The sequence below is a fragment of the Microchirus variegatus genome (genome assembly GCF_963457635.1).
Source record: "Microchirus variegatus genome assembly, chromosome: 15".
NCBI classification, from domain to species: Eukaryota; Metazoa; Chordata; class Actinopteri; order Pleuronectiformes; family Soleidae; genus Microchirus; species Microchirus variegatus.
The window spans coordinates 22,737,758-22,761,748 of NC_139816.1; the positions used below are offsets into that span (position 1 = coordinate 22,737,758).

The 23,991-nt window shown below is 42.8% G+C and overlaps 2 protein-coding genes across 2 annotated transcripts in view; both read left to right on the forward strand.

Annotated features, from left to right (window-relative positions):
- fars2 (phenylalanyl-tRNA synthetase 2, mitochondrial) overlaps positions 1–23,991 on the forward strand; it is a 109,489-nt gene that overhangs the window by 21,332 nt on the left and 64,166 nt on the right. The window contains exons 2-3 of the mRNA XM_083901734.1: positions 12,895–13,205; positions 13,278–13,364. Coding sequence (XP_083757860.1) covers positions 12,913–13,205; positions 13,278–13,364 — 380 coding nt within the window. The 5' untranslated portion in view covers positions 12,895–12,912. The remainder of the gene's footprint in view (positions 1–12,894; positions 13,206–13,277; positions 13,365–23,991) is intronic.
- On the forward strand, positions 472–1,674 carry LOC310937170 (uncharacterized protein). Its single transcript, XM_083901379.1, has 3 exons — positions 472–778; positions 1,340–1,445; positions 1,516–1,674. Exons 1-3 carry the CDS (start codon positions 622–624, stop codon positions 1,610–1,612), a joined length of 360 nt encoding a protein of 119 aa, XP_083757505.1. The 5' UTR covers positions 472–621; the 3' UTR covers positions 1,613–1,674.

Consider the following 23,991-nt stretch of genomic DNA (forward strand, 5'->3'; position numbering starts at 1 on the left):
AGATGGTGGCCTCTGCTGAGAAATACCCAGATGCCCTCAACCCCATTAGAGCGGTTCTCCTCAGATTCAGGGAGGGTGACATCTCCAAGATGCACAATTCAGTGTGGCTGGAAGAACAAGAAGTCTACATGCATCAATTCTTGTGGAGAGACTCGCCATCTGATGAGATTGAGGACCACACTGCAGTGAAAGTGAACATGGGAGACAAGCCCACTTCATACATTGCACAGGCAGCTATGAGCGAGACCGCAAAGTTACCCCAGTTCACTGACATCAAAGAGGAAAAAGGAGTGATATGGCGCTTTTCCACCGGTCCGACTTTAAACGGCACTGCGCTACACGACACGGTTTAGCGAGTGTTTCCACTAGCGTAGTACCTGGAACTCGGCACTATTTTTAGTACCTGCGGTGGTGAGGTTCCATTCATGGGTGCCGGTACTATGCGCAGGTACTATGCGCTGATTGGTCAAAACTGCCGGCAACTGATTGGCCAAAAGTGTCGTCACTGGGTGCGTCATGAGCGCGACATAAAATACAGGATGCAGGAGTCTATTTCACCATTTTTCAAAAAATAGTAGCGCGCAAATACTTCGACATGGCGACTCTGCATAAGAACACTCCATGGTCCAACGACGAGGTCCAGACTGTCCTGTGTTTAGTCGGAGACGACAAAATACAGAGAGCTGGACGGAGCTGCCCGTAACGAGCAGGTCTTACCGGGAGTCGATGTCCGCTCACGGCGTACACAGCAACTCCAATAACTCCGCACACGCCAACGGTAAGTTTTTTTATTTTCAGCCTGAGAGCAACGTTTAACTACTGCTGAGAATAAACTCGCTTAAACAAGACATTATAAAAGTAACATCATGTGTGTCGGTAATCTCTGTCCGTCTGTTTACACGAGACAACGTAGTTGGCTAGCTAGTTAGCAATGTCGCTATTAGGTGCTCAACCTACAACAAAACATTACGTAAACCTGTAAAAGAAACCAGATTTGTACAAGTCATGAATTACACTTACTACCGCGTAACGTTTTGTTTTTACGTGTTAAAACAGACTTGACCAGAATATACAGCATGGGTTCTATATTTACATTATAGACAGAGAATGAGCATCGGATATTATATGTCTATATTACACTTTTGCAAAAAGACAGTATATTGCACATGGGATGAGGAGCGTGGTTGTCTACTGAGAGCTAACAGCTGCAGGGAGGAATAAAGGATAATAATAATGATAAAGCTCCTTCATTTAGGGTGTTTCAGTCTGTGGCTGAATATATATATATATATAGTTATGCATGTAATTACAGCGTATGTATACACTTCTTTTGTTCAAGAATCCCATTCCATATGTGAGGAGTGTTCATCCACCCCAGCAGAGCCATCAGCTGCTTCGTTATCGGGGGCACCAACTTCGCCACAGACCACAGCTCTGTGCAACTGGTAAGAAATAATAAACATGATTTACAGCATTTGTGTATTTCCTTAATAACCCCTTTCTTCTTCTCTATAGTGTTATGGAGGGAAGAGAAAAAGAAGCTCACGGCTGTCCTAGCAGAGCTTCAGGTGGAAGATGTTCAGTAGCAGGAGTGGAACCGGACACAACGTGACCGCCACACCACGGGAGTGCTGCGTTCAACCACGCATTCCTTTGAGTGATTGGGCAGCTTGTCCAGGCAATAGGTGGCAGGAGCATGTGACCTATTTCCTCCCTCCTGTCCTAGGAGTCCACCACCTATGTACAGTTTATTTGATTTGCTGTGCACTTTAACTTTGGTTTGCTGTGTTTTTTTGTTTGAATAAACAACAATGTGACTTATGTGATTACGTCATGCGTATTTCTTTTCTTTTTCTTTAATTGTGGCAGCCTTTACAAACACAACGTATACAGACAAAAGGAGACATCTCTGCAGAAAGTACAAACTTTTATTTGTAATTCAGTGAAAAACAGTACAATAATAAAGCATTTTACAAATTCACAACAAGTGACACATCAGGCCCTCACCTACATCTCTGCCCTCCTCTACACCCTGTGCCACTGCCACCACAGGTTTAACCACTGTAGCTGCTGTGTGTGCATCTCATTCAGTGTCATAGGTCTCACCATGATTTTCACACAGGTTATGCAGAGCACAGCAGGTCACCACCATGGATTTCACCAGCTGGACATCACAGTCATTCCTTTTCAGGAGTGACAGAACCATCTGAAACACACAGGCAGCATGCTTACGTTAATACCAGAATACCAAAAATAGAGATTGCTTTCGGTCATTACTACACTGTACACCTGTACAGTACTATGTAGAAGTCTGAGGCCACCATTAGATTGTTGCTATAATGACAATAGAGGAATCATTATTTTTATTTCACTTTACTGGAACACAATCAGAATATATGTATGCAGTTTTTTGTTGTTTAAAAAAAACATCCTCTACAGGTGTCCAGTATTTAGTGTGATCTACCCTTACACTTGAACAATAACACAACTCTGTTAATACTGGAGTGGAACCTTAATTAATGTTTCTGGTTCAAGACATGCGTGAGTATTACATACTCAAAAAACAACAGCGTTTCTGCACAGTACTGTATATGAGCTAGTTATCGATAGCAACTATATTTAGCTTACCCTCACTCGTCGTCTAGTAACATCTCCTCTTCAGTTTCATGTTGTATGACTTCCCAAACTTTTCTGTACTCCTCCACAGTATTTCTTCTTGCCGCCTGTAGCTTTTTCTGGCGATCTTCTCTTCTGTGTGTGAACAAATGCCACAGACCGAGCAACAGAACGAGTCCACGTCCGTCATTGTTTATGTGCGTGTGTGTCTCGCGTATAGGACGTCATAGCAGTTTCGCGCAGCCGGGTTGCAGCCGTGTTGTGATAACCACGCCCACGTTGAGAAGGTACGTTCTCTGTAGTGGAAACACAACTAAACCGTGCCGTTTCGTGCCGTGTCGCTCAGTGCCGTGTAGCATAGAGCTAGTGGAAAAGCGCCAATAGAGGAAAACGCCTCCCACAACAACCTACAGCACCGAGATGAGATCCTGAAAGCAGTGCAAAAGACCCTGAAAGGAGGGGTTTTTTACCTTAAACCCTGGGTCCGGTTAGGTCAAAGTGGGAGGAAGGACGAGACAAAACCAACCCAGACTCTGGTGCCACCCAATCAACTAAGGGGAGAAGACAACAACCTTGTGCAAGGAGGATTGTTTCCCTTAATGATGGCCCCTATTAACTCCTCTAAGAGAGGGGAGAAGAGGGGAACTGGATTTGACCCCACTGAAGAAGAAGTGGAAATAGAGACACCAGGACTCCGGAGACCTCGTTGTGTCCTACTGAGCCAGATTGCCGGGCGGAACAACCCCTGGGATAGAGGCAGGTGGTACAGGGTTAGAATCATACACCACGTGATGTTTCCAGATGGACCCCCACCAGCGGAGAAGTGGAGAGTCCCTATTCCAGCAAAGTGGGAGGCAACACCGACAGTGAAAGAACTCAAAGTTGAATTCCTAGACCTGTGACTGGCCACTCAACAGGGAGTCACATTCCCTGTAACAACGCTTAACAGGCTCGTTGTCAGCAAGGACGAGGCCTCAGGATTGCTGTGGTGCTACGGCAGAGTCCAGAGTTTCAGCCAGGGAGAGCCCGGCGTGCCCCCCGGAGTGCCCTTGGCCCCCAACAACGCCTCAATTAACCATGAGGGCGTTGCTGGAACACTGCTCCGGGCGAGGTCCAGGGCATGGGCGGTGCAGGGGCCTAGGGTCGTCAGAAAGATCATTGACTCTTGCGCGCATTGCCATAAAACCAAAGCAAGGACATACGGACAGGTAATGAGTGACCTCCCCCTTGAACGAACCGAAACCAGCCTCGCCCTTTGAATTAATGGCACTTGACCTCTTCGGGCCCTACGCTACCAGAGACACTGTTAGACGGAGAAAGAAGAAGATGAAAGTGTTGGGTGTAGTGTTCAGCTGTACGGCATCAAAAGCAATTCACACTGACATCGTAGAAGACTCGTCAACAGAAGGGTCCTTGAAGACGTACCAGCACTTCACAGCTCTCAGGGGCCACCCAAGGAAGCTTTGGTTAGATCAAGGGAATTTTGTAGGCGTCGGGCCAGTGCTGAAGGGACTTTATAGCTTTCTAAATAATGTCGATAAGGACCAGATCCAGGCAAAGGCAGCAGCCACAGGGACCGATTGGACTTGGGTGTCTCACCCAGCAGACTCTCTACACCGGAACGGAGCAGCTGAAGCAGCAGTCTGCGTGCTCAAAAGAGCATTGAGTAACATTGGTGAGGAGGGCAACCTGACAGCGCCAGAGTTCCAAGCCCTTCCCTACATAGCAGCCAGTCTATCTAACGAGAGGCCTATCGGTGCCAGGGCCCAGGTAGGAGATGAGTCGGTAGGAGTTATCACTCCCAGCACGCTTCTGCTAGGTCGTGTTGGGCCCAGCGGGGACACTCAAGGATCTGAATATCCAACCTACCCCGTCTTGAGACTGAGAGGGATTCAAATTGAAGTCAATGAGTTCTGGAAACGGTGGAGCCAGCCGGAGGGCCCGAGCCTTTTCGCCCGGCAGAAGTGGCATACGCTTACTAGAAATGGCAATTGGAGGCTTGGTGTGGTTGGCCGACCAGAACGCATTGAGGGGCCTATTCAGGCTGGGGCGAGTAGTAGAAGTATATCCCGATGCAAAAGGCGTGGTACGATACTCGAAAGTAAGAACTTGCCAAAGTTGTCCAGTCTCTGGCGGGCTTTGCCAGAGAGGCCAGGGGGTGGAAAGTTGTCCCTTCGCCATCCTCCACAGGGATGTCAGGCCGCCGGTAGTCCTACCACCAGTAGAGGGGCAGAAGTAAAAAGTCCACACCACGTGGTGCTCCTAGATCAAATCACATGTAATCAATGTACTTTGTTTCGGGAACAAACCTTTAATTACGCACGTCGTGTGAAATGTGTAGTTCGTTGATGTAGGTAGCGCGTTCCTGTTTAAGGACGTGACTTTATGTACTTTAGGTAAATGTTACATCTGCTTAAGTCTTAATTGTTATCATTGATGGATTAATTGTAATCTGTAATCTCTTAAACTGAATTTTTGCTGTGGCTTACTTGGGTTCAAGAACCAGGAAGCCAAGTGGGAGGTGTAGAACTTTCTAGCAGTTGTTCAGCGCGTTCTGTGCGGAATCAGAGTGAGATTGTCATCAAAGCAGTCGCAATAAAAGCTTTAACATCCAAGGCAATTCTTGCATATAGCTAACCCCTATTTGTTTGTCGTCATCTGTAACTGATCATCAGAACCTGTATGTTTTGCCGGTTTACAACCTATTAAGCAGTGTATTGAGTTGTGTTTAGAATAAAACCTCTTAAAGACACTCGAGTTGTCCGCCATACTTGTTCTGGTCGCCCTTTGCAGAGGGTAGTTTATTGAGCTGTAAGAAGCAGCCGGTAAAAATCTGGACACTGCTAATGATGTAAACTTTTTATTTTACTAGAAAAATTACTTTTATAAATGATATTAGCTGTTTTTATCGTTAAGCTTTATGGCAAAAGGTTGAAGTCAGTTGCTCTTATTTTGAAAGGAAGTTGTGCAGTTTAGTTAACTCAAGTTAACTCGGATACTCTACACATTAAAACAAATAAAACACAAAAAATGTGTAATTTATTTTATAAAAAATAACTTCTAAGAATGTAATATCACCTTATTTTTATTTAAAAAATCGCCTCCCTAAAGCAAGGCCCTTACACAAAGGGTGAATTCCAATTCCTTGCTTAACCCTCAGTCTTAACCCTCAATCTCAAAAATGTGCGCTCCCTCTAGTGCAAGTGCTGTCCCGATTCTCAGAAAAATTAAGTTGAGGGCCAAGTTTAAGGGCTGTATCGCCCTCAATATTGAGATTTTCCGAGACCACCCTTGGGAGCAAGGGCTACCCAGAATGCATTGCGTGTTTTCACATAAGAAAGATGGCGTTGAAAGCAGCGAAGCGAGTGAGCTACAAATTAAGTATTTTCTTTGTTAATAAAGATATAAAAATGATGAAAACCATTGTATTATCTTAGTTTAGGCCCATATTATGGATTACTGACGTCATTGTTGCGTAACATTTATTTTTATTTTACGATCTTTTGTCAATAGCCGGCCGGTGCGCACACGCGATCGTTTGCTATGGTTTACTTTTCAATAAGCCGTGGTGTGTGGTAACTGTCAGCTGAATATGTCCGTGGTTGGGGTATTTGTATGAGTATCATCTTATAACTAACTGACAACCGAATAACTTGACTGACAAACAGATCGTAATAAATAATCGTGACGTAAATGTGTTCTTCTTCTTCTTTTTTGGAGTCGACAGACTGGACGCAGCTTTCGCGTTATTCTGCCCCCTACAGTCTGAAGACGTATCTGCATTTGAGGGGTGTCCCATTTCTAAGTGACAAAATAACCCTCAACACTTGGTTTTGAGGGCCAGTTAAGATAAGGGTTGAGCTTGAGGGTTAAGATAGGAATTGGAATTGGCCCAAAACATGAACAGGTTTATTTTAAATCAAATATTCTGCAAAGAATAATTTGGATGAATGGAGATGCAGTTATTTATTGTTTTTTGGACACAGGCTGCTGTTTGACCTTGGTGAGGTCATATGACCTCTCTGGCTGCTGCTGCTGCTGCTGTTTTGTCAGAACCAGTGTTTGGCACTGAAAGGACAGAGTTTCTGGCAGAGTGAATCATGTTTCGCTGGTGTGGTCTGAGGTGTTTCTCAGAGCAGACGCTGCATCAGCTGATTTATTCTGCCAGAAAGAGAAAATAAATGTGAAACCTGCTCCGTTCTCATTTGTTTTTCAAAACAACATTTCGCAAAAACACCACCACACAGAATTGACGTTGTGTTTTTAACATATTTGATCAATTTCTAGTCGGATCCTTGTTGCCACAAGGGGGCACTCTGTTCAAAGTTGAAGTTGATTCCAGGAAAAAAAACTAGAAAAGCACTTGGAGAGCGCAGACCTCCGCCAAGGCAGCTCAGTGCCTACAAAATACACCCTGCCGTCGCGCAGCGTCTACAGATCACGCCCAAAATTTCATCACTTGTTCCTGGTCCCATTGCTGACATTTCATGCAAATCCGTCTGTGACTTTTCAAGTCATGTTGCTAACAGACAGACAAACAGACAAACAAACAAATTCAGGCAAACATAATATGTTTGCCTGAATTTGTTTGTGGTGAAAAGTGTTGTTGACCTCCTCGGCGGAGGTCAACAACAGTAAAATACGGTGTTTTCTGTTGCCACAAGGGGGCACTCTATTCAAAATGGAATATTTCTATATAGATGTCTTCAAGAAAGGACTATAATCCACTATAGCAAATATGGTTCCGATTGGACCTTGTATAGTGGAGTAATACCAGTTTTGTGTTTTTTGGCGAGACTACATTTTGCTGCCCCCTAGTGCCTGCACCATGCTTTGGGTAACTTTTAATCCTGATGTTGTCTGGGGTGACCTGACCAAATATGTTGATGCATTCATTTTACTAATAATGAATGATAATAATAATGCTAACCATTTACCATAATCAGTAATCAGGCTATATATATCAGTGCTGGAGTCCTATCAGAAAGTAAAATCCTGCTTTTTGACCTGGTGTCTTTGTGTCTTTGTGTCTGCAGTGGATTAAATTGTGCTGAGCTTCACGTGTCCCTCTTGTGCGGAGGCGTCCATATGTCCATATGTACACGCGTGGTGGTGTTTGGTGTCATGGGAACAGACATATGGTGACGATCACATGCCAGAAAATGCACTCCCACATAAACGCAGTGGAGCCAAGATGGCGGCTCATGAGGAAAACTCAGATCTATTTATTTATTATTTGTTTATTTTTCAGTGTAAATCACGACATGTCGCCATAAAAATGTCACCAGACATTCTGTCTTCGTGTGAGATGACAGGTGGTCCACTGATCTGATTTCTTTCTACTTTTCTATTTTGTGTAGGAGTCAGAGGTCAGCAAGTAAACTTAATATTGGGCCAAAAAATACAATTATTCTGACTTTTGTCTCAGAATTCTGACGTTTTTCTCCAAGTCCTGAATTCTGAGGAAAAGCTCAATTCTTACTTAAATATCAAAATTGTAACTCAAGCTTCTAAATGTACTCTGGAATTCTGACTTTAATCTCAGAACACCCTAATTTTCTTTTTATAGAATTCTAAATTAAATCTCAGATTATGTCTTTTTCTCCAACTTCTGACATGAAGAAAAAGTAAAATTTCTGAGAAAAACACAATTTTTCCTCCCTCAGAGTTCTGACTTATATTTTTGATTTAATTTAGTGTCCATAACAATGTTGACATGTGACCCTAATCCTCTTCCATAGTTAATTGTCAGTTGTTCTACAGAATAAAAGCTTAGATTTGGTTTTAGTGAAGTTAAATAGATAATAATAGTTAATAATAAATCTGATGTTTTGTCTTTGTCGTCGCTGACCGCTGCTGTACAAGAAACACTTGTTTCTCTCCTGAATGTGGTGAGATGTTTCCTCCGTGACCTTTCCTGAAGCGCAGGTGACTCCACAGATGAACAGCCTTAGAGCCGCAGTGACCTTTACAAACAATTTAATGTCTGCTTCTCCTCAGAGGAAGATTCTGTTGATTTCACACTTTTCTTCATCTTTGATTTTCTTACGTCTCCGTTGATTTTTGCCGTGCTGCATCATCCTGTTCAACCTCATCGGTTTGGAGACGCAGCTTTACATCACACTTTACACTGTGTGTGTTCTGTCATAGACACTGACGTTGTCAGGACCAGTAGTCCTCATGGAGACCAAAACCTGGTCCTAAGCGGTGTGTGTGTGACACTAGCAGCAGAGGTAAAAGCTTCATAGTTTAAGGAACAATAATTTGTTTTGCTGCAATGCCACTGCAATGCAACACCCTTTGTTGTGTGTGTGTGTGTGTGTGTGTGTGTGTGTGTGTGTGTGTGTGTGTGTGTGTGTGTGTGTGTGTGTGTGTGTGTGTGTGTGTGTGTGTGTGTGTGTGTGTGTGTGTGTGTGTGTGTGTGTGTGTGTGTGTGTGTGTGTGTGTGTGTGTGTGTGTGTGTGTGTGTGTGTGTGTGTAAAATTACTACATTATTATAAGTATTTGGAGGACAGTTAAAAGACGATTGTCTCCTGTCAGATGGCAAATGATGAAACTGTGGAAAAACATATTTTGTCTCAGTCGAACTGTTGCTGTTTTGGTGCAATTACTGTGTGGGTGTGTGTGTGTGTGTGCGCGCGCGCGTGCGTGCACCTCACCTGACCTCCACTGAAAAGCTCCTCCCCCTCCTGTGCAGCGTTTACAAGCTCCTGTAATTTACGTGCTGCTCGTTGCTCTCACTGCTGTGTAGTGAAATGATGACACGTTTGTAAACCAGTGATGAGTTGTTAGTTTCAATGGTAGAACCACCTACAGGTGTAAAACAAAACTATCACCTCTTCCTGCCACCAGGAGCAGCCATTTTGAATTGTACAGTTCTTATTTTTCGTGTGTTTTGTGAAATAGACTGGGTTAACTTGCTAGTTAGCTATAGCCAAGCTATAATGCTAACATTGACATAGGTGTTAATGAACATCGGAGCAAACTCGCTCACTAGCTAGCTAGTCTTGGACATTTGCTTTTATACACATGTTGGTTGTGTTAAACAGTTAAGTTATTGGTTGGTTAAATGTTTAAAGTTTTGATTGTTTATTTAAGCAGTTAAGTTGTCGATTGGTTAGTTAAATAGTTGTGTTTGTTGAGTCGTTGGTTGGTTGGTTAGTTAGACAGCTAAGTTGTTGATTGGTTAGTTAAACAGTTAAGTGTTTGGTTGGTCAGCTAAATGATTAAGTTGTTGGTTGGTTAAGTGGTTGATTTCTTAGTTAAACAGTTGAGTTTTTGGTTGGTTAGTTAAATACTTGTGTTGCAGATTGGTTAACCTCTTCTTCACGGTTGCTTCCGTGATCGGGGCAGCGGCAGACGCAGCAACAAAATCGTCATAAAACCATGTCTAACTTTAACAAACACAGACATGATGCATACCCACAGAAAGGTCAGAAATTCAGCTAAAAGCTCATATAAACCATTCTTATGTTCACGAAACACCTGTGGATCAAACAGCAGGAGGGGAAAAAACCTGTCACAGCGCACACATTGAAAAGCGGCACCGGAGCGTCAGCGTGATTATGTTGTCAAGACTGGCTCAGATGACTTGACAAAAACAATCGTGTTCAAGAGAGATGTGGTTAAATTAGGCCTGTCATGATAACAAATTTTGCTGGACGATAAATTGTCTCAGAAATTATTGCGATAATCGATAATATTGTTGTTCTGAGATCATTTTCATCTAATACAATGATAATGCTATAATAATGCAGGTACACCTTTTCAAAGAGAAATAAACTTTTATTTTTAAGGAATATTTAACACTAGAACACATTAAATTAACAAACAAGCAAAAGCAATAAATTAAATGGGTTAGCTGCACTCTGTGGTAGGCTACGCCAGGAGTCCCGCCTCCCCACGCACCATGCGACTGACAAGTGACTGACATGAGGGTTCACTCATCGTTACTCTGGCTTTACACGGCAACATTCCCGGGTGAAACCGACAGATGTGCCTTTTGTTTAGACGGCGACGGCGTTTTTGGGGCTTAAAAAACGCAAAAAAATGAACCCACCCTCCAGAGTGGAAACCTTAAAAACGCTCCGCTGTCAACCGTTTAGACGGGAACGCGACATCGCTGCTGCGCCACATTCGCGGCGAATGTGGTGCCAACTTCAGAGTCGTGTCAGCGTGAGCAGCGCTGTCGCGTTCCCGTCTAAAGGGTTGACAGCGGAGCATTTTTAAGATTTCCACTCTGGAGGGTGGGTGATACCGATCCAGGAGTCTTTTCAGCAATTACGCCGAGTCAATGTTTTGGTTTTCGACTGTGGGCGACTCAGCGCTACTAGAAAGAAGTAGAAGGAAGTTTCAGCGCATGCGCGCGCTCCTGGTGTTGTTGTTTGGCAGTGCTTCACAGCGCCACCTAGCCACCTGGCATGGATACTACATCAAATTTCACACACTTTAGGACCCGAGAGAGAGAGGGAGAGAGAGAGAGACGGGGAAAACAAAAAAGCATGCAAATGGCATTTATCGCGGCCAGAAAAATTATCGAGCTAATTTTAATTATCGTGCGATTAATTGATTTATTGAATATCGCGACAGGCCTAGGTTAAATGAATATTTATTTGAACCAAAAACATCTTTAACAAAATATATCCTATGTCTGTAATCAGTGGAATCAGCTGAAAGGGTGGGTGCATGGATGTGTGTGTGTGCTGTATGCGAAACTAAGACAAAAAGGTAAGAGCTGCGGAGTGCCAGGCCGGAAATGGTGAGAGAGGGAGCAGGGCTGAACTCCAGGCTTTAAAGGCACAGCTCCGCCTCCTTGGAAACTGCCGGAACAAAACCACTTCTAATGAAGAACTACACTTCCCAGCATGCTTTGGGAACAAATCCCCGTCTGATTGATCATTACAGAGCAGATTAGATCGTTCTGATTAGAGAAGGGCAAATGTTCGCACAAATGTGTCATATGAATTTATGTCCTTTTGAATCCCAATGAAGTGATTCACACGCATTTGGAGACCTGGGTCTGATTCTACCGGTTTAGAGGTTTAAAACGAGCTGTCAATCACCCTAATTGACCAAGGTTAAGCCAGAGCTATGGCGTTGCGTAACTGAAGACGCTATAGACCCACAGAGTTATTACGCACCGCACAGGGAGCATCAATTTAAAACAAGTTCTTTTTAGATCTGTAGTGACATATAAATACAATTAAATGGGTTTAAATAATTTGGTACCTAAGAAATCTCAAATGGTGCCAAGCTGTGCCAAAAGTGAGGACGCCCAGACATCTCTTTACTAAAACCTTTGTATTTCACTCTGCTTCATTTCAGCAGCATCAGCCTTTGCACAGCTCATGTCCACATGTTGTTCCATGACCTCCATGTGTTTTTAAGCTCCTACTGCATATTTTAAAGGTGATATTTGCTTTAAAATGCAATATTTTTTTAGGCGAGAGAAAAGAATCCTTCAGTTATGCTGTGTTCCATGTACATTTACTCTGACACAGTGGCATCTACAGTGAAACTTACACCTCTGGTGAAATCTCCCAAGTGTTATCTTCATTTTGATACCAAGATAATCCACATAGAGCTTGTAACTGCAGAGGTTTACTCTATTTAGTTTGGGCATGTCATTTTCGAGCAGGGACTCCAAAAAGAGGGTCAGGGAAGAAGAGGTTAAACAGTTAAGCTGTTGATTGGTTAGTTCAACAGTTAAGTTGTTGGTTAGTGAAAAGGTTGAATTGTTTTCCACATGAAAACACTGAAGAAATGCATTTAATGTTAGCATTTTATCCAGGGTTTGCTAACTAGAACACTAATCTAATCCACTGGATAAATAATGTTGTTATCACAGTAATAATGTGATCAATGTTAGCATTTTAGCTTGACTGTTTATCCAGCATGCTTCATTTAATGAACACATTATTGTTTTTCTTACATAAAAACAATTTATGTAAGTGTTATGTAAGTGAATGATGTTAGCGTTATAGCTTGTTTTAACAAGCTAATTTAATCCATTTGATAAACCCCTGACTTTGTTTTTTGCACAGACACCAGTAGGGGCAGTACTGTGTTTACAACAGAAAAAAAGTTGGATCATGTTGGCAACTTTCAGTTAGAAACTTTAGGGGGTGCCACAAGTGAAATAATCATTTTACAGCTCCACCCACAAAGGAAAGTTAGGTGTGTCCAAAGGGAGTCTTCCAGGAGAAATCTGCGAGCTAATGTATCAGAAATGGCAAAAGTTGTTTGAAATTTACAGGATGTTTTTCAATGTCTTTCCAGATCAGTGGACCAATCATCATGAGACTGTCCCTGTTCCTCCCCCTTCTACAGTGCCCGCCCCTCAGTTGCTGCCGTCATTCGGCCAAATGTGGCGCCGCATTGTCCCACCGACGCCTCGGCACAGACTCAGGCTCCGCCCCTCGGCCTGTGATTGGTCAGGACTGTGTGGAGGTGTTGGGTCGCTTGTATCCTCGCGACGACTTCACCAACGTGACGCCAAAGATCTTAGCGAAGGTCGGTCGTGACCTCCACAACCAGCAGCACCATCCTCTGTGGCTCATCAAAGAGCGCATCAAAACCTTCTTCTACAGGTCGGTTACCAAGCAATGACTAGTCAGCTCTTTATTTCTTCACCGGTTAATCCTAATCTTTAATCTCCACAGCTCATACATGGGTCGAGGAGGAAACCCGCTGTTCTCTGTCCACGACAACCTGAACCCTGTGGTGACCACGGAGCAGAACTTTGACAGGTCAGCTGCTCAGGGTTCTTCTGGGGCTTGTGGTTGAGTTTTGGTTAGTTATGTCCTAAAGACGCCCTATTTTTTCCTCCCGTTTCCCCGGTAACCACTGTGGGTTAGTTATGTGGTTGAGTGTGGGTTAGTAATGTGAGTGACTGTTGGTTAGTGATGTGGTCAGTGTTGGGGGTAACGAGTTACAAAGTAACGGATCACTGTAACGATATTACTTTTTTGGGTAACGAAGTAAAATAACGCATTACCCTAAAAATATCAGTAACTACACTACTTTACTTGACTATAGTAACGCGCTTTTCTGCGTAACCCATGCTGTGTTGCCTGTTTGTAAAGATCCGTTTAAGAGATGTGTGTGCTTGCCTGGGCACTGTTGTCATGGAGATCGATTTGAGTGACGTAGCTGCTGGTGCGAAGGAGGGAAATGGAGATGGGTATGGAGAAGCCGAAGAACAGGCTTTTAGCCAGCAGGGCGTCCCCAGGACAAATAATAAGAAATTAGACGCCCTACTTTTAGGCAGGACGTCCTAAAGACGCCCTATTTTTCCTCCCGTTTCCCCTGGTAACCACCAAAACGATGTTGTGATGACGCATGCAAAAACTTTTTTTGAGTAACTACCACAACACTGGATGTGGTTGACTGTTGATTAGTTATGTAGTTGTGTTTGTTGAGTTGTTGGTTAAATGGTTAAACAGTTAAGTTATTGGTTGGTTAAACAGTTACAGTGGTATGCAAACGTTTGGGCACCCCTGTAAAATTTTCATGACTTTCCTTTATAAATCATTGGTTGTTTGGATAAGAAATTTTAGTTAAATATATCAGATAGGAGACAAACACAGTGATATTTGAGAAGTGAAATAAAGTTTATATGATTTACAGAAAGTGTGCAATAATCATTTAAACAAAATTAGGCATGTGCATAAGTTTAGAAAGAAAACATTTTGTGCATCCTCCTTTTGCAGAAAGAACAGCCTCTAAACACTTCCTATAGCTTCCAATTAGAGACTAGAATCTGGCGGAAGGTATTTTGGACCATTCTTCTTTACAAAAACATCTCATCATTCAACATTCAGTCAGGTTTGATGGTTTCTGAGGATGGACAGTCCGCTTTAAATCACACCACAAATGTTCAATAATATTCAGGTCTGGGGACTGAGATGGCCATTCCAGAATGTTGTATTTGTTCCTCTGCATGAATGCCTTAGTAGATTTTGAGCAGTGTTAAGGGTCGTTATCTTGTTGAAAGATCCAGCCCCGGCACAACTTCACCTTTGTCACTGATTCCTGGACATTGTTCTCCAGAATCTGCTCATATTGAGTGGAATCCATGCGACCCTCAACTTTAACAAGATTCCCAGTCCCTGCACTGGCCACACAGCCCCACAGCATGATGGAACCACCACCAAATTTTACTGTAGGTAGTTTTTCTTGGAATGCTGTGTTTGTTTTCCACCATGCATAAAGCCCCTTGTTTTGCCCAAATAACTCTGTTTTAGTTTCATCAGTCCACAGCACCTTATTCCAAAATGAAGCTGGCTTGTCCAAATGTGCTTTAGCATACCTCAAGTGACTCTGTTTGTGGTGGGTGCAGAGAAAAGGCTTTTTCAACATTACTCTTCCATACAGTTGAAACTGAGAGCTTAAATCTCTGAGATAGCTTTCTGTATCCTTCCTCTAAATCATGATGTTGAACAATCATTGTCTTCAGGTCATTTGAGAGTTGTTTTGAGACTTCCATGTTGCCACTCTTCAGAGAAGATGCAAAGAGGAAAAACACTTACAATTAGCCTCCTTAAAGGTGCATTATGTAATAAATCTAAATCAACTGGCCATAAAATCCTCCTAATATGTCACAGACTCAGGAATATTATTCATAAAACATACTGAATTCACCAACAACAGTACAGCCAAAATATTTGCATTAAAAAATATATTTTGCAGACTGTAAATCATGTTTATGTTTTGAAATCATGTTTTAGCATGGGGCGCCACCTACCACCGTCTACCAATCATTGCAGTCAGTAGAGTCTCAGCTGTCTGAATGCAGTGACATATATGGCACCTTTAAACACACTTTCTCATGATTGGATTCACCTGTGTATCAAGGTCAAGGGTCACTGAGGTTACCAAACCAATTTTGAGTTCCAATAATTAGTGCTAAAGGTATTGAAATCAATAAAATGATACATTCATGCCAAACAACCAATGATATATAAAGGAAAATCATGAACATTTACATGTGTGTCCAAACTTGTGCATACCACTGTAAGTTGTTGGCTGGTTAGTGTAACTCCCAGGCCTAGGAGAAAAACCTAATCACAACAAGAATAAAGAGGCTCCCTCTTCCCAACTCCCAAGAAACCACCAGCAACACATCAAAGAAACCATTTTAAAGGTTTTTTAAAAACCAAGCACAAAATGTCTGCTGGCTGTGAGAGGTTTGAGGAAGTCCACTGCAGCTGGGATGTTCAGGCCTTTTATTCAGATTCCTCCTGTGCAGGACCAATCCGCTCCCAGGATCCACCTTGACGCACACACGCATGTCATTCACTCAAACACGCACACCTGCAACCCATCTCACCTTCACATGCAGACACGCACACAATCACGACATAGTTAAATAGTTGTTGTGTTGTTTGTGTTGCGTCACTAAAATGAAACCATTAAGTGACTGATCATTTTATATATTAGATATATTTTAAATCACACTTTATACAGGAAAATGCATCAGGACAGCGTGTAACAAAAAGGGTATGAAACATAAAGCATTCTCAATTTTTTCCCATTTTCCTATCCCGGACCCTCCCACGAACCCCAATAACAAAAGGATTGATTATTTGTTGGTATAGCCAGCAGGGTGAAAAAAGCAAAAAAAAGAAGCATAAATAACAATACATTTAGATAAATGGATACATAAATAACAGAAATTAACTTATCATGTATAAGAAAAGAAAACCTACATTACAAATACACATAATATACAAATAAATAGATAAATAAAAAGAAGTGTGAGCAAATGTATATATAAGTACTATAGAGGCCATGGCTGCTAGTACACCACCTTTTGTGTCACCCACCCTCATGTGCATAGGATGAAGGTGGCGGACGGCAGACAGGCAGCAGCATCCGAAGTGGTCAGCAAGGCAGCATACGGGATCAGAGCAAAGCACTACTGAGAGAGATCCCCCACAGGAACCAGCTCCAGATAATCAATTAATGGTTGCCAATGAGAATAAAAGTTAAAAAATACATCAGATGACCCTCTCAGGGAAAACTTTATTTTTTCCAGTTTTAGGAAGGACATAATATCACCTATCTAGGATTTAAAAGATGGGAGTAGGGGTGATTTCCACTGTAACAAAATTCTCCTACGTGCAATAAGCGAGGCGAAAGCAATTACATTAACATTTGGATTTTTGTCATAGAGCTGCTATCCTCCGGTCTCCCAAAGATAGCTATGTGGGGAGATGGTGAGATCTGGGTCTGTAACATGTCAGAGATTGCCTTAAAGAATGTTTCCAAAAACCCAGCCAATTTGAGGTTGATCTGCAGTTCACTTCCCAAGTTTGCTTTAATTTTCTCAACCATGGTTTCACTAGTTGGCAGGACAAGTATATATAAATAAGAGACATGTCCCTTGGATAGAATGTCAGCGGGTAGTATATGGTCTAGGCCACTGGAAGGCAGGATTTGAGGAAATGTTGGAGAGTGTGACCTCACAAAATCCCATAATTGAAAGTACCTGAAAAAATCTGACTGGTTCAGCTCAAATGTGGCACGCAGCTGATTGAAACTAGCAGAAGACCATCCACATACAGGTTCTTCACATACCAAGCGTCATAAACCTTGAATCAGTACTCGCCGGCAAGAGGTGGTTATTGCAGATAGGAGTGGACCATGGAAGAGTGGACCACTTACAGTTAGGTCCATAAATATTTGGACATCGACACAGTTCTCGTTATTTTGGCTCTTGGTTATTGTGTAGGAATTACAACACTCTCTATATGTGCCTCCCACTTTTTAGGGGACCAAAAGTAATTGGACAAACTAAACAATCATAAATCAAACTTTCATTTTTTAATACTTGGTTACAAATCCTTTGCAGTCAATTACAGCCTGAAGTCTGAAGGCATAGACATCACCAGACACTGGGTTTCATCCCTGGTGATGCTCTGTCAGGCCTCTACTGACACGGTCTTCAATTCCTGTTTGTTCTTGGGTCATTTTCCCTTCGGTTTGGTCTTCAACAAGTGAAATTCTAATCTTGTCTTCCTGTTTTTGAGGCTCACCAATGGTTTGCATCTGCATGTGGTGAACCCTCTGTATTCACTCTGGTAAAGTCTTCTTTTGATTGTTGACTTTGAAACACACACACCTACCTCCTGGAGAATGTTTTTGATCTGGCGAACTGTTGTGAAGAGGTTTTTCTTCACCTGGGAAAGAATTCTTCTGTCGTCCACCACAGTGGTTTTCCGTAGTCTTCCAGGTCTTTTGGTGTTGCTGAGCTCACTGGTGCGTTCTTTCTTTTTAAAAATGTTCTAAACAGTTGATTTGGCCACACCTAATGTTTTTGCTATTTCTCTGATGGGCTTGTTTTGATTTTTCAGCCTAACGATGGCTTGCTTCACTGACAGTGACAGCTCCTTGGATCTCATATGGAAAGTTAACAGCAACAGATTCAAAATACAAATGTAACTCCTGGAATCAACTCCAGAACTTTAACCTGCTTTTTTATTTTTTTTATTTAACCTTTATTTAACCAGATAAAAGACCCATTGAGATCAAGATCTCTTTCACAAGGGTGACCTGGCCAAGAAAGGCAGCAGCACACATCAAAAGTTAAATAAGAAGCAGGAAAGGCAACATTTACAAAACAAAACATTGAAATATAAAATTGCAACTAGATAAACATAAAGTGCAGGAGTTGTGATCACAGTAACGATTTAAGAACATAGACACTGTTCAAAGGATTTCTGTTGTCTGTCTTTTAAGATGGAGCGAAAAGCTCCTAATGAAATAAAAGCCGGCATTTTAAGTTCAGTTTGGAGAGTATTCCAAGCAGCAGGGGCAGAGAAACTGAAAGCTTTTTTCCCCATCTCGGTCCGAACACGTGGAGCAGACAAGTGCAAAATGTCATTTGAACGCAGGGCGTAGTGGCTTCTGGTTCTCTGAAGAAAAGTGCTTAAATAAGCAGGGACCAAGCCAAGAAGAGCCTTATAGACCAGAGTCATCCAGTGTGTGTTGCGTCTTACAGACAGGGAAGACATGGAAGCATTTGCATTCAGTTCACAGTGATGGGTGAGGCGACTACAGCCAGTGATGAACCTCAGAGCACAATGATAGACTGTTGTCAAAGACTGTAGACAGCTGTTAGAGGCACACATGTACACAACATCGCCATAATCAAGTAGTGGTAAGAACGTGGCAGATATCAGGAGCTTCCTGGATCTGAGGGAGAAACGAGACTTGTTTCTATAAAAGAAGCCGAGCTTGACCCTTAATTTAGAAACCAGATTTCTAACATGCTCTTTGAAAGATAGCCATCAATAACAAATCCCAGATACTTATAACTGGTCACCAGCTCAAGAGCTCTGCCATGGGAAGTTGTTATTGAGGGGATTTTTTCCATGGGAACAGATGAGTTTGAAAAAAGCATTATTTTGGATTTTTCAGCATTTAAGACCAGTTTCAATTTCTCCAGATTAGTCTGCACTGTATCAAAGGCTAATTGCAGAAATGAGAATGCTTGTGCAATTGAATGTGAAAAGCAGTAAATGACAGTATCATCAGCATAAAAATGGTACGAGGCATTAGACAAGTTTGTACACAGATCGTTAATGTAAATTGTAAACAAAATGGGTCCAAGGACTGAGCCTTGAGGTACACCTTTTGTGACCTCAAGAAAGGTGGAACTAGCTCCAGCCATCTGAACATATTGTGTCCTATTTGCCAAATAATCTTTAAACCAAGTAGTAGCTTGTGTGGAGATGCCATTTTTTATGAGAATATCTAGCAAGATATTATGATCCACAGTGTCAAATGCCTTGGACAGGTCAATGAACAGGGCAACACAAAACTTTTTTGAGTCCAATGCCTCAAACATATCATTTAAAACTTTTAGAGTAGCCGTGGCAGTGCTGTGTTGCTTCCTAAAACCCGACTGAAGAGAGTTTAGAATGTTGTTGGATTCCAAAAATTCCTTCAATTGCTTGCAAACCAATTTTCCAAAAACTTTCGCCAGAATACATAATTTGGAAATAGGTCTATAATTGTTCGCGTTTGAGGGTTCGCCTCCTTTAAGCAATGGGAGGACAAATGCAGATTTCCAAATTTCAGGAAGTTTGTTTCTGCTGAGGCTTAAGTTAAAAATACAAGTCAGAGGCTCAGCAATTAAATCAGCAGCCAGCTTCAGAAAAAATGGATCCAAACTATCAGGACCAGCTGATTTTTTGGAGTCCAATTTTTTCAATGCACTACAGACCTCAGAAATAGACACGTTTTCAAAATTAAAAGCGCAATCAACAGGGGGACGGCTTACTACAGTATGATTGTTATTTAAAACAGTGTTTTTAAAATCACAATTTAAAGAATCAAACAAGTGCCCTGCTCTGATAAAATGTTCATTAAAATAATTTAGCATGGCACATCTATCAGTCAGGTGTACAGAGTCTTTGACCAAAAAAGGTGGCAGCTCATTAGAAGACACTACACCAGAAACACCTCTCACAACATTCCAAAATTTCTTGGGATCATTCAGGTTTTTTGTAGTTTCTGATATATAAAATTCAGATTTTGCCTTCTTAATGAGGAAGGTACATTTATTGTGGAGCTGACGAAATATTGTCCAGTCAGCCTCTTTCTTGGTTTTCCGTGCTCTGACCCAGGCATGATCTCTTTCTTTGAGGATGTTTCCAATATCAGTGGAAAACCAGGGATTATTTCGCCCCTTAATCCTGAATTTGCGTAATGGAGCATGTTTATTTATCAGCTTTAAGAATTCGGAGTGAAAAAAACTCCATGCCAACTCAACATCCTCAAAGAGGGAGATTCGTTTCCACTGAACAATAGACAGATCATGCAAAAAAGCCTGCTCATGAAAATGTTTAAAATCTCTTTTGAGTAAAATTTGCGGTTTAGTTTTGGAGAGTTTGGCATTTCTGACCACTGCAATGGCACAATGGTCACTCAGATCGTTCCCAAAAACACCGACATCAGTATATTTGTGGGGGGCATTTGTTATTATTAGATCAAGGAGTGACGATCTAGAGGGGCATTTAACGTTAGGCCGAGTTGGGCTATCTATTAATTGACTTAGATTTATTGAGTCACATATAGATTTCAGGCCGTCTGAGGCTGAGGACAACCAATCAAGGTTTAGGTCCCCTGCTAAGATAAACTCACCAGAGTTTAACCCTGAGACACAGTTATTAAGGGAATTTAGAGCCTCACTGCAGGCTGAGGGGGGTCTATAACAGCCTATGACTGTAAGGGACTGTCCTTGTTTAAACTGAAGCTTTAATGCCAGAAATTCAAACTGTTTGCTAATAGATACAGAGGAGAGGAGAGTAGCATGAAACTTGTTTTTGATAAAAATGGCTACACCTCCACCTTTCCTGGGGCGAGCACAGCGAAAAACATTGTAACCATTAATAGAAATATCCTGATCTGAGACTGATTTACCCAACCAGGTTTTAGACAACACAAGAATATCGGTTTCAGTTGTCTGTACCCAAATCCTAACTGTATCCATTTTAGGGAGCAAACTCCGGACATTCAGATGTAAGATGCCAAGGCCTGATCTGGCTCTAAAATCATTAGGAGTACTAATATTTACCTGGAAGGGGCCAGGGTTAGGCTGAACATTGCCTGATAATAAAAGAAGTAGAAGGATAAAACATTTTCGTTTTACATTAGAATTTGACACCTTGTCATCAGTATTTGGGTCTACCAGGTCAATAAGTGAAATTTCTGTGTGTATGAAACTGCCCTGTAAGACAGATAAACACATCAAACGAAGAACATGTACATCGGTTGTCCTGGCGTATAGTAGGACAGCAACGGATGCAGGGCCAGTTTATCAAGAGCTGATGACCAGGTGCATGTTGCTGACCTGGAAAGACCCGAAGGTGGACAGGGGGCGTGTCTGCGCACCCCGCCACCACAGCTCGACAACACAGAACCACGGGAAATGAACGAAAACACAACAAACAGTGCGAAAATGAGCTTCATCGTTACTGACTCCAGATGTATTGATAAGAGAAGGGGAGGAAAACAAAGCGACAGCAACAATAAGACATGACAACCGGCTTTGTTTCGGTGGCCAACAGGCTCTGGCAATTAGCTGCCTGCACCTCGATTTCAGCACGTTTACTCGCATTGTGGTATGATTTATAAAAAAGGTTAAAACAATTTTAAAAGGAACAATAAAAACGTAATGAAAGATCATTTAAAATCGTTTTAAGAACCCTTAAAAAACTCTCTTAAGCAACTGTGACAGAGAGTAAAAACAAACGATGTGTGTGTGCGGCCATCTTGGATCGGATGACCGCACGCTTAATTGAAGATGACATAATGAGAGAATAGCCCACACCTGTCCATGAAATAGCTTTTCAGTCAATTGTCCAATTACTTTTGGTCCCCTAAAGAGTGGTAGGCACATATAGAAAGTGTTCTAATCCCTACACCATTCACTTGATTTGGATGTAAATACCCTCAAACTAAAGCTGAAAGTGTGCAGTTAAAGCAACTCTTGTTTGTTTCATTTCAAATCCATTGTAGTGGTGTATAGAGCCAAAATAAAGAGAACTGTGTCGATGTCCAAATATTTATGGACCTAACTGTAAAATGCTGCTGTATTTGTGCCCATATCTTTAAGGTGGCGGCAACAATGGGGTTGACCGTGTACTGTGAAGGAATGATAGGTAGTGTGCTACAAGCCAGAGCCTGTGGTGAAGAAGAGATACAAGAGACAACCTCGCGTTGGCATCAGTTGCTCTGTGGGGAAGTGAACCACAGAAGCAGCTTGTGCATGTTTGCAGCCCAATAATAACATTGGTCCTGATTTTCTCTGTCAACGCTGTAAAATTGCATTCCTTTAAAGTACGAATGGACCGCCAGCACCTAATTATTTGAACCCCGATTTAGAGAAATTAAATGGAATAGACGACGTTGACATTGTTAAGGCTGTCTGATTGATGGGGAGGCATTCACTTTTTTGAATGTTTAACTTATAGCCAGAGCACTGCAGGGCTGTTTCGAGGTGACTGATTGGAATGTACTCTGTGAGCCACATGGAGAGGACATAGATGGGCTTACTGAGTGCATTACAGACTACATCAATTTCTGTGTGGACAACATTGTCCCAGCAAGGACTGTGCACTGTTACCCAAACAACAAGCCCTGGGTAACAAAAGACATCAAAGCCATACTTAATCAGAAGAAGAGGGCTTTCAGAGGTGGGAACAGGGAGGAGCTGAGAGACATTCAGAGGGACCTGAATGATAAGATCAAAGTGGCTAAGGACAGTTACAGAAGGAAGCTGGAGAGGAAACTCCAGCTGAACAACACAAGGGAGGTCTGGAGTGGTATGAGGACCATCACTGGTTTCAGACCTGCTGGCAGTGGAGCTGATGGCAGCTTGGCTATGGCCAATGAGTTAAATCTATTCTTCAACAGGTTTGACACTGCTGCCCCAGCCCCTGCTGCTTCTCCCGTTGACTGTCTGCAGCCACCAACACTTATGACCTCCCCCCCTCCTCCTCCTCCTCCTGCTGATAGCACCTCATCTAACTTTTTGAGCCCCTCACACCCACCCCCCACTTCTCACACCTCTTCTGGCTCCCATGCTGCCTGCCCACTGTTTACACCACTTCATGTAAGAAGACAGCTGAGCAAACTCCCCGCTGGTAAGGCTGCAGGCCCTGACGGTGTCAGTCCACGTGTCCTCAAAGCCTGCGCTGAACAGCTCTGTGGAGTGCTTCACCATGTCTTCAACATGAGTCTGAGTCTCCAGAAGGTCCCTGTGATATGGAAGACGTCCTGCCTCGTTCCTGTGCCAAAGACGCAGCAGCCCACTGCTTTCTCTGACTACCGACCGGTGGCACTGACGTCACATATCATGAAGACTCTGGAGAGACTCGTGCTGGAGCAGCTCAGGCCTATGGTCAGGTCGCATCTGGATCCCCTCCAGTTCGCCTATCAGCCCCGGATAGGAGTTGAGGATGCCCTCATCTACCTGCTGAATCGTGCCTACGCCCACCTGGACAGGCCGGGGAGCACTGTGAGGGTCACATTCTTTGACTTCTCCAGTGCTTTCAATACCATCAGGCCTGCCCTGCTGGGTGACAAGCTGACGACGATGCTGGTGGACCCTCCCCTTGTGTCCTGGATTGTTGACTACCTCACTGGCAGACCACAGTACGTGCGCTTGCGGCACTGTGTGTCAGATGTATTGGTCAGCAACACTGGGGCCCCACAAGGGACTGTCCTCTCTCCTTTCCTCTTCACCCTTTACACCACGGACTTCAGCTACATGACAGAGTCTTGTCACCTTCAGAAGTTTTCTGATGACTCTGCTGTGGTTGGATGTATCACTAAGGGTGAGGAGGCTGAGTACAGGGCTGTGGT

Bases quoted from the DNA above. Each gene is read 5' to 3' on its own strand.
- LOC310937170 (XM_083901379.1), top strand. From the start codon at position 622: ATGGTCCAACGACGAGGTCCAGACTGTCCTGTGTTTAGTCGGAGACGA. The intron at 779-1,339 runs GTAAGTTTTTTT...CTTTTGTTCAAG, and splicing joins TAACTCCGCACACGCCAACG to AATCCCATTCCATATGTGAG. The intron at 1,446-1,515 runs GTAAGAAATAAT...TCTTCTCTATAG, and splicing joins ACCACAGCTCTGTGCAACTG to TGTTATGGAGGGAAGAGAAA.